The 14595-nt window shown below is 41.8% G+C and overlaps 1 protein-coding gene across 1 annotated transcript in view; it reads right to left on the minus strand.

Moving 5' to 3' along the window:
• Nucleotides 1-14595, minus strand: part of ZNF451 (zinc finger protein 451) — a 79836-nt gene that overhangs the window by 43596 nt on the left and 21645 nt on the right. Inside the window, exon 5 of the mRNA XM_054023824.1 lies at nucleotides 446-557. Coding sequence (XP_053879799.1) covers nucleotides 446-557 — 112 coding nt within the window. The remainder of the gene's footprint in view (nucleotides 1-445; nucleotides 558-14595) is intronic.

Consider the following 14595-nt stretch of genomic DNA (forward strand, 5'->3'; position numbering starts at 1 on the left):
CCTACTAGTGACAGTCACACAATATAAAGTTTTCCATGCAACAATTCTGCCTTTGCAAGTAGCTATGTTAACTGCACTATTCTTACCACTGGGAATATCATATTAAACTTAATTGGTTGCAAAAGAATTTGAGAGAATTTTTATAGCAACCACTGTGTGAGAAATTTTAAATGCCACACTGCACAAAATTGGTATTGGAGAATCTCTAGGGAGTCAAGTATATGTTCATTGCTGACATTGTTAATGCAATTACTGGATGATTTATTGTGTAATGTAACATTTAAAAATAACCAATATTGACGGAAATAAAGTGGTGTAAAACGCATGTTGCTGATAGTTATTTGACTTCATATTACTGGAGCAATGTTCATTGCTCTTATGAGTATTCACTGTTCAACAGTTGTGAATGCCATATTTTAAATTCCCACCCTTTCTAATTAAATACCTGGCATTTTTAGCCACTGGTCTACACACAATCTTGCTGCTTCTGTGTCACTATGTCCCCGGATAAATTCCAGCTCCTGCAATCCGTGAGCATGCTGGGAGTCCACTTTTTCCTAAAGGGTGAACAGATTAGATAAAAAGACAATGAATTTATTCTGATTAGATACATTGAATTAGCTCAAGTTAACACTCAGTACTCAAATGTGGATGAAAGTTTCTGATTTACAAAGAGAAGCCTAGAATAGATACATTCCACTGACAATTATACAATAGAATATAGGTGCTCATACCAAGGTAAGTGAATGACTTATGGTTAATTTCCATGTCCCCAGTGAGGTACGCTCTTGAAATCTGACACACTCATTCATTATTGGCTACTGAATACAGGAAAAACCATCTCAATTTGACTGCCAACCTTTCCATCATCTATCGACACCGCCACCATCTGTGGTACACTCACCATACGGAATTTTCTCACCTAAAATCCATTATAGAGAACTTGTGACTTCAAATGACCTTCATTTCTTTTGTGAGACAGATATGTTAGTTATGAAACTCTCAATTTGACGTCTGATCTTAATTTCTCCAAAAACTCCATTTCACTGTTCTTAGCGAAGAAAATTATCTAAGGTAAGCGAATATACTGCAGGTGTCAATAATGACGGAATATAATCCTGCTATGGAATTTCCTATTTAGGTTTTTATATAACACCCATATCATGGTGTCGGAGTGCTCTACCGAGGAGAAGAAAAGTAAAATGTATAAATAACCTAGTGACAGTATACTGCTCTTCTTCGGTGATATAATTACAGCTACAATTATTTGAAAGGTGTAAACACCAAGGAGAGAGCAGAATTATTTGGGGCTGCATAGGGGGTATAACTAACTAGGATATAAGAAAGAAGGAAAAAAGGAAAACTCAGGCTGTTGGTAACTGTTAGGAGAATCTTCCTGGCATCAAACGCCTGAGGCTGTTTACACCAAAAAGTTGCACTGGAAACATTTCCCCTCCACTCCTTTTGAATCCACTTACCTCTATTTTTGCGGGAGTAATGTTAGTGTAAAAGCAATATGGATGCATTGCCATTTTGATATAACTACACTGATTAATTTAGTCTTCCTCATTGCTATACGATATTGCATTGGTTCAGATCTGAAGTGATCTGTCTGGTCACCTGTCTGTACTCCATTGCTTCAAGGTAATCTGGACCAGATGTCCCCCTTTTATTTAAATGACACGTCTGAGAGTCCAAAAGTCTCTATTTTGGACTTGCTTTTTGGTGCAAGATCGCAGGTCCTGAAGCTGCTGCCACTACTAAGGTTTGTGTTTCTGTGCAATCCCATAGAGAGGTCCAGGACTCTTGTCCTCTTGGGAGAGGAGCACATCCAGACTTCTCGCTCCAAAAGCATGAAGATTTAATTGCAGCCATCACAACAAATGAAGAACTTGGTTACTCCCAGGACAATTTCCTGTGCTGAAGCAAAGCCAAGGAGCTGTGACAAAAACCTTCATAATAGAAAGGAATGCTACCTTTGGCAGCGCACATTACATGGGTCTATTCTGAAGAGCAGGATACGATTTTGCCTAGAAGGGCACCACTAATCCCTGGTTATACTGGACAGTCTCATTGGGGGCTGCAAGCAAGCCGGAATGGTAGGGGTCTGAACAGCCCCTGGACCAGAGAGGATGTCAAGTCCCCTAAATAACTAGGACCTCCTTGAGACATCAGACAGCTCAGCAGCAACAGACAATGCTGATGAGGGGAACTCATCTTGTAAATGTAATTTTAATCAATATGCCCCATTGGTCTGGGTTTTGACGGGTCCCGGGCATCTTCTTCTAGATCAGGGGTCAGCAACCTTTCACAAGTGTTATGCCGAGTCTTCATTTATTCATTCTAATTTAAGGTTTTGCGTGCCAGTAATACATTTTAACGTTTTTAGAAGGTCTCTTTCTATAAGTCTATAATATATAACTAAACTATTGTTGTATGTAAAGTAAATAAGGTTTTAAAAATGTTTAAGAAGCTTCATTTAAAATTAAATTAAAATGCAGAGCCGCCCGGACCAGTGGCCAGGACCCAGGCAGTGTGAGTGCCACTGAAAATCAGCTCGTGTGCTGTCTTTGGCACGCATGCCATAGGTTGCCTACCCCGTTCTAGACGCTGACTGTGTAATGCCATACCTTTATAATCAGGTGAATTTAGCTACAGGAAAGGGCAGAAATACCATCCTTGAGCACCTCCCTTAGAGTTGCTCTCAGTCGCTATTTTCCCTGCCTCCATCCTTCCCCCTACCAATAGATTGGTCTCTAAAACAAAACAAAAACAACCACTCTCATCACCATTATCCACTACACCGCCATACTGATTAGGTTCCCCACCCCTCACAAACACCATGTAGCCAGCCACAAAATGGCATGAAAGCAGCTGGAAACATATGGTAAAACACACATCACATCAAAATCCTGTTTATCGTAATTTCTCACTGGCCAAGGCATATCATCACAATTTGGACATTGCCCTGAGCAGACATGGGATTTACAGGATTCAATACATTAATCATAGATAAAAAGACATCTGAGTTTATACTGGTTATAAAATGCAACTGAGGGTATGTACTTGTAATGCAAAAATCGGTTATTGAAAACATACCAAGCATTGGAATGGTGCATGTAACAGGCTATGTGTTAAGGTAGCTCTTGTATCCCACACTCCACACCAGGATCAGGTGTTGGACCAGTGGCTGTTTCTTCTTTTTAAAGAAATATATTATGTGGTCGCTTCCTTATAAGCACCCTTGGACTTGTAAAGAAAGTATATGCCTGTACCATGAGCACCTTGGATATCCTGCAGTATCTTTTGAAGGGTGGAGGTTCTTCTGGTTGGTTTTGTTCGAGTATTATCAACAAATGCTTCCTTTTCATGAGAAGTCTGGAAATGTTGGCTTCCAAACTTGTAGATAATTTTCAAACATTTCAATAGCTTTGAAAAAACTCACATTAGTCTCGCCATAAAAGGTTCAAGTATTCCCCATTATACAATTCAGCAAATTCCATGCTGGCTGACAAATGTTGGAAAATGGCAAGGACTAGCAAGAACCAAGCAATTTTTTGGACACAGTGGGAAGGGATTGTGAGGACTTTTGACTTCAAATCCCACAGTTACCCTGGGCTTTAATACATATTCCTCAATCTTCTGAGAAAGTTACTTTGAATGCAGAGAACTTTACACCAGCAGTAGACTCTCTGCTGCTGAGGTATCTACCCACAATGCAACACACACACACACACACACACCACCATAGAGCAGCACAGCATGGAAACAGTGCTTCACAGGCAAAGTAGCTTAAATTGATGCACACACAGCAGTGTGGATTCACAAACAGCTTAATTACATAATGCAACTTTCTCATGCAGAGAAGGCCTATGACGCTGTAGCATATTCTCCCCTATGAAGTCATGGAAACCATATCCCTGGAGATTTTTAAAACTAGACTGGACAACATGCTAGAAAATATATTGGAGCAAATAATCCTGCACTGGTAGGATAATTTGTCATAACCATAATGAGAAATTTCTTACCTGACAATTCTGTTAGCAGCTTCTCTCCTCATTCATCATTAATAGGTAATGCCCCCCACCTGTGGAATTAGGAGGCAGTCCAACACTGTTGCTAGAGGCTCCAGAACAAGAGTCCCACTTTTCAGCTCAGGCCACCAAAAAAAGAGAGTTCTTCAAAGCTGTATTAACTCTCAAGCAACCAATTCTTAGTCTTAAGACAACAATGTGATACCCTATATTAATTAACCTTTAGGCAATTGTGTGTCCATGTCACCTTTAGAAAAAATTTCAATTTGTTCAATTATATTCTGGTCATTTCCCAGACTACAAGGGTAGGTTGAATGAGATCAGAGCATGCTAGCAGAAAATGATCAGGTAAGAAATGCCTCATTCCACTGCACAGCTTCTCTCCTCATTCATCACTAACGGAAAGCAGTGACTCACAGAAGTAGTGGGGGAGGGAAAGAATATGGAGTTTTAATAATTACAAGAGAATAACAGGCACAATTGTCCTACATAAAACAAGAGATTTTTAATTTAAAGAATATTGTGGGAACCAGCCCACTAGCACCTTTCTACCAAAGGACGCTTCTGCAGAGAAACAGAAACAAACGTTGCAAACTTTCCTCAGATGAGGCTCATATATTCCCCCCCAAACCATTAGAGACCTCATAGTGGGACCTATGATTCCTACTGCACGAATAGTTTCCCAAATGTCTATCATGTCAACTAGTGCAGGATTTTAACATTCTTGCCCACAGCAACTTTTAGACTGTAAGGCCATGGCATTTTGGATAGAATGAGATGAACAGGGTACAACTGGTGTGTAAAATTCATATGATCGAGATCTTTAGAGCTCCAGAAATACCAATTTATACCACACCCTTCCAAAGAAAAGCCAAGGATTAGAACAAAATGATGGGAGAATTATTTCCCAGAAATTATGGAAAGAACTTGGACGAAAAGGTTTCTGGAGCTGCTATAATTATAGTCTTTAACTCACAACAGCAGCAGTGTGGTTCTTGTATTGATAGAGGAATTCCAAAACCTGTCTTTACGAGGTAACAGAGGCTAGAAGAGCCTGCCACAGGCTTGTCTAACCTGTCACTCTGATTAATCTTGCCATCTGACGATATTTAGATGGGGAGTCCAATGTGCCTGCCAAAGAACACTGCTAGGTCTCATACCCATGTTTCTATGGTGCATGGTTGTAGTACTCCAGTCATCAGTACTGGAAAAACTATAGTGTAGTTGAGATCACCAAAACATGATTATGTTTGTATTACCATAGTATCTAGAAGTCAGGGCCTTATTGTGTTGGGCAGTGTACAAACAAAGACACAGTCCCTGCCCCAAAGAGCGTTCTATCCTCTGGGACCAGAGATGTAAACTTGACCAGATCAAGGAATGAAATTTACTGGTTAAATTCTGGATACCAAAGTGTATCAGTGACGCTAATGGAGAATCCCTGCTGAATTACACTTATTTTCCAATGCCCAGGCTGTTAATGGGTGGGGAGTTCTAGTCCAGATGGAGGCTGTGCTTTGAGAGATTTTGTCTTTTCCACAGACACAGTGGGGGTTCCTTGTTTTTCCTATCAAATCTAAAGAGCCTTCTGGGCCAGTAAAGGTGAGTAAGAGGATGATGATGACTTCAAGTCTCCTTTTTCCTCTGTCCTTTATGTGAAACGGTCTTGAAATGCAGCAAATTCTTCTCCACCCAGGACATTATTTCCTTTGCCATTGTAAAGCTTTGGCCTCTGATTACTCCCTAGTTTTGGAAGGGATATAAACATGTATGCCTCAATCATAAGCCAACCTCTATTGGGAGGTAGGAAGAGACTTCCCTGGGGACCACCATAACTTCCTGCTACATGGCTTCTTGAACCTTCTTCTGAAGCATCTGGTCCTGGACAACATCAGACAGGATACGGGACATCATGGACTGCTGGTCCAATTCCATATGGCCATGCCTATCTTTTTGTTCAAACATACCACAGAGCAGTTGAACTGAACTAAAAGGATGTGCACTCTGTATCTGGAAATCTGCCTTTTAGGGTGTGTCTACACTTAAAATGCTACAAAGGCACAGGTACTCCCATCACTCCCATCCCATCTGCCCAAGAGGCGATAGCTAGATAAATGGAAGAATTCTTCCATCAACGTAGCACTGTATACCAGGGGTTAGGTTGACATAGCAATGTGGGTTTTTCACACCCCTGAAAAATGTAACTATGCAGATAAGTTTTCAGTGTAAACCAGCCCTCACTATGCTCCCCACACTGTGACGCTGGCTTCCATAGACAATATGCAGGAGTTTAAAGTGAACATGGGTTAGCTTTCATCATGTTTGTACTTACCTGCCCACAAAGGGACATTCAGGTGTGATCTGAGAAAAGCCACGAGAATGACTAAAGGATTAGTTAATATGCCCAAGAGTGATAGACTCAAGGAGCTCAATCTATTTAGCTTAATAAAGAAAATATTAAGGACTTCATCAGAGTCTATAAGCATCTACATGATGTACAAATTTGATAACTGGCTCTTCAGTCTAGCAGACAAAGGTATCACAAGAGCCAATGGCTAGAAGTTGAAACTAGACAAATTCAGTCTGGAAATAAGATGCACCTTTTTAATAGTGAGGGTAATCAATCACTGGAACAATTTACCAAGAGTCATAGTGCATACTCTGTCACTGGCAATTTTTAAATCAAGATTAGATATTTTGCTCAAAGAAATGTTCTAGTTCAAACAGGAATTATTTCAGGGAAGTTCTATGACTTGTGTTATACATGATGTAAGAACAGAACAGATTATCCCAATTGTCCCTTCTGGCCTTAGAATCTATGAAACTATGAGAATGACTTCTAATTTTGCACTGGATCATGTGTGTGGTTCTCTGTCCTCATAAGGAATTTCAGGAGGCAGATTTTGAGAAACACTATTTAAGAGATGGTACTGCTGCATGACACCAGCAATCCTAGAACTGGAGATAATTAGATATAGATGACCACTGCCAGCAAGTGACTAATGTGATGAAGGTTTGGATCTCTGTATACCTTTACTATGGTGGTAAAAGTATGGAAAGAATCATGCCTATCTCGACCCCTAGGTGAGTAATTCTTTGCACTGGGATCAAAAAGTTCCTCTTGATTTTGAACAGCTGGTAGATATGAACCCCTTCTAGCATCTGGCCAGTTATGAATGAATCTGTTTCTTTGGAGAGGGCGCTTTTGGGGATGTGGGCCTTGAATGGATATAGACATGTAACTTGTGACTGGAGCCTTGCTGTTTCTACTAACAGCAGAATGCATTTAGAGGGTCGATTCAAAGGAAAAGTCTTGTACACAAAAAGGATGATTTTGTCTTTGTCAGCCTGAGGATTTTGTTGATTTGGGAAAATAATTCCTTGGAAGCTTCTGCTTCAGATTTTTCTCTTTGCTAGGGAAACAGTTTCTTCTTTGATAGTCTTGGTGCTGGCAGCAACCAATGGATGGCTATGCTGGCTTTGAAAGGGAGCATCAAGGCACCTCAGCAATCTCAGCTGCTAATTCTCTAATGTTTCCCAGAACAGTTCTTTGCCTGCAAATTTAGATGCGTAAGGTATCTACTTATGATGATTAATTGGTATTCCTGGGTGTGATTCCTTGTAGACAGAGTTCTGAGCCACTGATCTTGTCTCAAATTAGTCTCATCAGGACAGAACTCAAGACATCTCACTTCAAGCAAGGATCAGACCCCCACACGATGAGCCATTTATGTGTCATGCAATAGGTTCTCTTTAATGAAGTACAGGAAAAACTTTTGGACTGAATGGCTATAGCCGAGGCTTTGAAATTGCTGTGCAGTGTGTCCACATTTTGATGGTTCCGGGGATCTTTTGGAAGCAAGTCCTCTTCTGAAGATGTGGCTGTATTTCAATGGTGGAGCTACTGCTTCACCAATCTTAGGTTCCCAAAATTTATGGAATTTCATTTTTTAAATGCAACATTTTAGTTTAACATTAGTGTTAACCAGAAGACCTCATTTAGATTTAATGATATCCCCAAAGTCTATGGGAAACCATGTATCCTATAAAATTTGAAGGGGAATATGTTTTATTAATATTAATGAGCTCCTTGTAAGCCACTGGTCTCCTGTCCTGGAAAAGTCCTACAATTTTTGTTTTGGTGGGTTTGTGTGTTAGGGTTGGAATTTTTGTTGGTTTTTTTTCTTTTTGGTTGGGGGAGTGCATAAGGTACAGCAAACCTGAGTTATGAACACCTCAGGAACGGAGGTTGTTCGTAACTGAAGAAAACGTTATGGCTGTTCTTTCAAATTTTTATGACGGAACATTCATACAACTTTGAAACTTTACTGTGCAGAAGAAAAATGTGCTGTACAGTATCTGCTTTTTTTTTTCCTTTTCGTCACTGCTGCGTGATTGCATACTTCCAGTTACAATTGAGGTGTGTGGTTGACTGGTCAGTTCATAACGCTGGTTTTCATAACTCTGAGATTCTATTGTACTTCTCCTGGATGTTTACAGGGGGAGGTAACATGCTGGCCTGGGGACCACTCAACCAAGGAGGAGTGCTGGGACAAACACCTCAGTTGTGAGAATAGCCTGCTAAATAGCCCCAGGAGCCTGAAAAAATACATTTATTCTCCTCCAGCTTGGCATGTAAGTATATTAGGAGTGACCTAATATTACTTGGGGCGTCACTCCATAAAGCAGGAGCCATTTTGAACACCGGAAGCGATTACTGCACCGGATAGTGTAGCTGCATGGGGAATGGAGTTTCCATGTGCCTCTCTTCTGGTCATAGACTGCCTGAAGTATTCCTTAGGCTTTCATGTGGAGGGAGCGCATGGAGAAGGAGAGGGCTGTAGAAAGACAACCTCTCCCCCCCTTTCTGCCTTTCAGATTCTGAGCTCCTTTCCCTGGCACAGTGAGGGGCTATAGGGAAGTACAATTCCGATTATACTGCAGCCTGGTGCAGGGCATCATAGGAGCAACAGAAAGAGCTGGGCAGGAACTGGATTTTCTGTTTTGTAGGAAATTCCACAATTTCACTTTTCCCCCCATTCCGTAACAAAATAAAAAATTTCTAAATTTCTCAGGAAATAAAATTGTTTCTGTTGATTGAAACATTGTTTTGAGAAAATAGAAACATTTTGTTCTGATTTTTTACTTTAAAATGTAAAGTAACAGATGTGTTGTGAGCAAGACACGAGAAGTCATTCTTCCGCTCTACTCTGCGCTGGTTAGACCTCAACTGGAGTATTGTGTCCAGTTCTGGGCACCGCATTTCAAGAAAGATGTGGAGAAATTGGAGAGGGTCCAGAGAAGAGCAACAAGAATGATTAAAGGTCTTGAGAACATGACCTATGAAGGAAGGCTGAAAGAATTGGGTTTGTTTAGTTTGGAAAAGAGAAGACTGAGAGGGGACATGATAGTTTTCAGATATCTAAAAGAGTGTCATAAGGAGGAGGGAGAAAACTTGTTCATCTTAGCTTCTAAGGATAGAACAAGAAGCAATGGGCTTAAACTGCAGCAAGGGAGGTTTAGGTTGGACATTAGGAAAAAGTTCCTAACTGTCAGGGTGGTTAAACACTGGAATAAATTGCCTAGGGAGGTTGTGGAATCTCCATCTCTGGAGATATTTAAGAGTAGGTTAGATAAATGTCTATCTGGGATGGTCTAGACAGTATTTGGTCCTGCCATGAGGGCAGGGGACTGGACTCTATGACCTCTCGAGGTCCCTTCCAGTCCTAGAATCTATGAATCTATAAAATGCCATTTCAAAGTAGAGAATTGATATATTACATTACCAAAAAATTCCACAACAGAATATTTTAACTTTAGGGGGGAGGATAGCTCAGTGGTTTGAGCATTGGCCTGCTAAACCCAGGGTTGTGAGTTCAATCCTTGAGGGGGCCCACTTAGGGATCTGGAGCAAAATCAGTACTTGGTCCTGCTAGTGAAGGCAGGGGGCTGGACTCAATGACCTTTCAGGGTCCCTTCCAGTTCTAGGAGGTAGGATATCTCCATTAATTTTTTTTATTTATTTAACTTTACTGGAAAGCTCCATTGCATTTTTTTTCCCCTAAATCAAGTTTCACTGAAGTTGATTAATTTCTGTGAAACGTTTCACTTTTGACGAATTAGCATTTTCTAACCAGCTCCAGTAACAGGCTTATCTCCATGTACAGACAAGCTTCAAGGTCAGGCTGGCATGGTGTGCCTGCTACAAAGCACTGTCAGGGAGAATCTGTGACTAGAAAAGCCCCAGCAAACACTCCCTCAGGGTGGGAAGGCAAAGAAGAAAGAATTTAAACCTTGATTTTTATCCACTCTCTCATTAGCAATATGAACTGCTGCCTTACTTTTGTCTTTTTGGGATCTGAAGTCTCTGGAGTTTGTCAAACTTACCGCTGAGCAGGCTGTGAGGGGTTCTCCTCTGTGGGAATCCTCAGGTTCCTGATCCAACTTCCCACAGTGGAGTCGTGGCTTTGAGAGACTGCCAAATCCCAATGCGCCTTTTCAACTCAAAGCCCTGACAGAACAAAGACTGGTGGCTTGTGGCAGCAGACAGAGGTCGCTTTCCCACACTTCATGCCCTGGCAGAGCAAAGGTTGACTGCTTGTGGCAGCAGGGCAGACCCTGTTCTCGGAGGAGCCTGAAAAGCTGCCTAGAGCACCTCTTGGACTCTGCTCAACATCTGCAGGGCTTCTCCACGGCTGTGGTAGGGGATAGAGGGATTCAAATCAAGAGGTGCCAGGGAAACCCCAAGAGTTAGAGCCCCACTACTCCAGTGATTCCTTACCTCAGGAGAGGGAAATGAAGTTACTACCACACACACACAAAAATACAAATTAAAGTTACAAAACAAGATGGATAGTAGAAACTGAACTGCTAACTTGTTCTACCCCTGCGAGACAGAAAATCTGATGGTGTGAGCTGAAGAGTGGGTTTAGGTCTGGGGCCTCCATCAGTGGATCATCTCTGAATTCCACAGGTGGGTGGCATTACCCATAAGAGATGAATGAGGAGAGAAGTTGTGCAACAGAATAATATTTAAGATTAATATAATGCTGTTCATCCATAGCCCTCTCATTGCTTTACAAAGACAGATAAACATCACTATCCGCATTTTACAGATGACAAAATGGAGGCATAGACTTTAAGTGACTTCCAAATTCACACAAGTAACACAGACAGCTGCAGCGGCACAGGAGCCAGCAAACAGAACTGTAAACAGAGGAGTCTGAGTGGGAGTTTGGGGGAAGACTAAGAGAGGCAGGCAGAGGAACAGACAGGCTAGTGAAGGGAGTGTGTGGTGGTCTGGCAGCGTTTTGGTGCTCATTGGGGGTTTGTTTTGCTGTGGGTGGTGGTGTTTCGGTTTGGTTGGTGTTTCCCGGACTTAAAGGATTTAGGTTGGAAGGCTATGACAGATACAGAGGCAGCAGTGGTAGTGACCCCAGCAGTGGAAAACACAATGAAGATGACTGGATGTGGAAGCTGTGGCATGAACCTGGAGGGGGTACCTGAAAAGAGTTTCGTCTGCATGAAGTGCCGCCTGATAGAGCTGATGGAAGAAAAGATCCAAGGATTGGAGATGCAGGTGGAAACTCTGGTTGAGTTTAGAAGGGGGTTCGAGCAGATGATGGAGCAAAGACACGAGGAGGCTGAAGGGAAAAGCTCAGACTTGCAGATGGAAGCAGCACCAAAGAACTCTGAGGGGAGACTGCTGGGTGAGGAAAGTGGACAGTTGAGGCATGTGACTAAGAGAACCAGACAGATGAAAAGACGGGCTAGTAAAGGAGAAATAGAGCTCAGGAACAGGTTTCTGGAGTTGGAAAATGAAGAAGGGGCACAGCAGGTGGTCACTGAAGGTGAGAGAAGAGTAGCTAGTCCTACAGGAAGAGGGGAAGAGTCAATGGAGATAACACCACCAAATATGAGCCCCAGGAGGATACAGGATGGGTTGCAGAGGATTGCAAGGGAAAATAGGAATTGAGAGGACTTGCAGCCAGAGGGAACAGGGGATAGACCGGAGAATCGCACCATCACCAGGAAAAGGCAGGTCTACGTGATTGGGGACTCCTTACTGAGAAGAATAGACAGGCCTGTAACCAGAGCTGATCCAGAGAACAGAAGGGTGTGCTGTCTTCCGGGTGCTAAAATACGGGATGTGGGCCTGAGGCTGAAGAGGAGCCTAATGGGAGCGGGAAAGAATCCACTGATTGTCCTTCATGTGGGAAGGAATGATATGGCTAGATTCTCGTTGGAACGTATCAAGGGAGACTATGCCAGGCTGGGGAAGACGCTTAAGGAAATCGAGGCTCAGGTGATCTTCAGTAGGATTCTGCCTGTTCCTAGAGAAGGGCAACAAAGGTGTGACAAGATGATGACGATCAACAGATGTCTCAGGCAGTGGTGCTATAAGGAGGGCTTTGGGATGTATGGCCACTGAGAGGCATTCATGGACAGAGGACTGTTCTCTCGGGATGGACTTCACCTGAGGAGGGAGGGAAATAGACTTCTAGGAAGGAGGCTGGCACAACTGATTAAGAGAGCTTTAAACTAGGAATTGGGGGGAGATGGTTGGGAGATGTCCAGGTAATCTCCACGCCGGATTTTAACATTGAGAGGGAAGAAAACAAAGTAAGAAAGGATACAGCTGTGGGTAGGGGAATGGACATAAGGAGGAAGGGTAGTGTAGATACCGGTCTAATAGGTGATACTGGTGGTAGAATGTCTGCACCTAATAGAGTAAAGAATGTAAGCGAAGCCAAACAGCAAAAATTAAGATGTTTGTACATCAATGCAAGGAGCCTAGGTAACAAAATGGAGGAACTAGAGTTACTGGTGCAGAAAGTGAAACCAGATATTATAGGGATAACAGAAACATGGTGGAATAGTAGTCATGACTGGAGTACAGGTATTGAAGGGTATGTGCTATTTAGAAAAGACAGAAATAAAGGCAAAAGGTGGTGGAGTAGCATTGTATATCAATGATGAGGTAGACTGTAAAGAAATAAGAAGTGATGGAATGGATAAGAGTCTGTATGGGCAAAAATCACATTGGGGAAGAAAGCTACTACTGCCTCCCCTGGGATAGTGCTTGGGGTGTGCTATAGACCACTGGGATCCGATTTGGATATGGATAGAGACCTCTAATCTTTTTAATGACGTAAATACTAATGGGAATTGTGTGATCATGGGAGACTTTAACTTCCCAGATATAGACTAGAGGACAAATGCTAGTAATAATAATAATAGGGCTCAGATTTTCCTGGAAGCAACAGCTGAGGGATTCCTTCACCAAGTAGATGCTGAACCAACAAGAGGGGATGCCATTTTAGATTTGGTTTTGGTGAGTAGTGAGGACCTCATAGAAGAAATGGTTGTAGGGGACAACCTTGATTCGAATGATCATGAGCTAATTCAGTTAAAACCAAATGGAAGGATAAACAAAAATAGATCTGTGACTAGGGTTTTTAATTTCAAAAGGGCTAACTTTAAAAAATTAAGGAAATTAGTTAGGGAAGTGGATTGGACTGAACAACTTGTGGATCTAAAGGCAGGAGGAGGCCTGGAATTACTTCAAGTCAAAGTTGTAGAAACTAACAGAAGCCTGCATCCCAAGAAAGGAGAAAAAAATTCATAGGCAGGAATTGTAGACCAAGCTGGATAAGCAAGCATCTCAGAGAGGTGATTAAGAAAAAGCAGAAAGCTACAAGGAGTGGAAGATGGAAGTGATCAGCAAGGAAAGCTACCTAATTGAGGTCAGAACATGTAGGGATAAAGTGAGAAAGGCCAAAAACCATGTAGAGTTGGACCTTGCAAAAGGAATTAATACCGATAGTAAAAGGTTCTATAGCCATATAAATAAGAAGAAAACAAAGAAAGAAAAGTGGGACTGCTAAACACTGAGGATGGAGTGGAGATTAACGATAATCTAGGCATGGCCCAATATCTAAACAAATATTTTGCCTCAGTCTTTAATGAGGCTAATGAAGAGCTTAGGGATAATGGTAGGATGACAAATGGGAATGAGGCTATGGAGGTAGATATTCCCACATCCGAGGTAGAAGCCAAACTCGAACAGCTTAATGGGACTAAATCGGGGGGCCTAGATAATCTTCATCCAAGAATATTAAAGGAACTGGCACATGAAATTGCAAGCCCATTAGCAAGAATTTTTAATGAATCTGTAAACTCAGGGTTGTACCCTATGACAGGAAAATTGCTAACATAGTTCCTATTTTTAAGAAAGGGGAAAAAACGTGATCCGGGTAACTACAGGCCTGTTAGTTTGACATCTGTAGTATGCAAGGTCTTGGAAAAAATTTTGAAGGAGAAAGTAGTTAAGGACATTGAGGTCAATGATAATTGGGACAAAATACAACATGGGTTTACAAAAGGTAGACTGTGCCAAACCAACCTGATCACCTTCTTTGAGAAGGTAACAGATTTCTTAGACAAAGGAAACGCAGTGGATCTAATTTACCTCGATTTCAGTAAGGCATTTGATATGGTTCCACATGGGGAATTATTAGCTAAATTGGAAAAGATGGGGACCAATATGAAAATTGAAAGG

This window comes from Malaclemys terrapin, chromosome 3 (genome assembly GCF_027887155.1).
Source record: "Malaclemys terrapin pileata isolate rMalTer1 chromosome 3, rMalTer1.hap1, whole genome shotgun sequence".
NCBI classification, from domain to species: domain Eukaryota; kingdom Metazoa; phylum Chordata; order Testudines; family Emydidae; genus Malaclemys; species Malaclemys terrapin.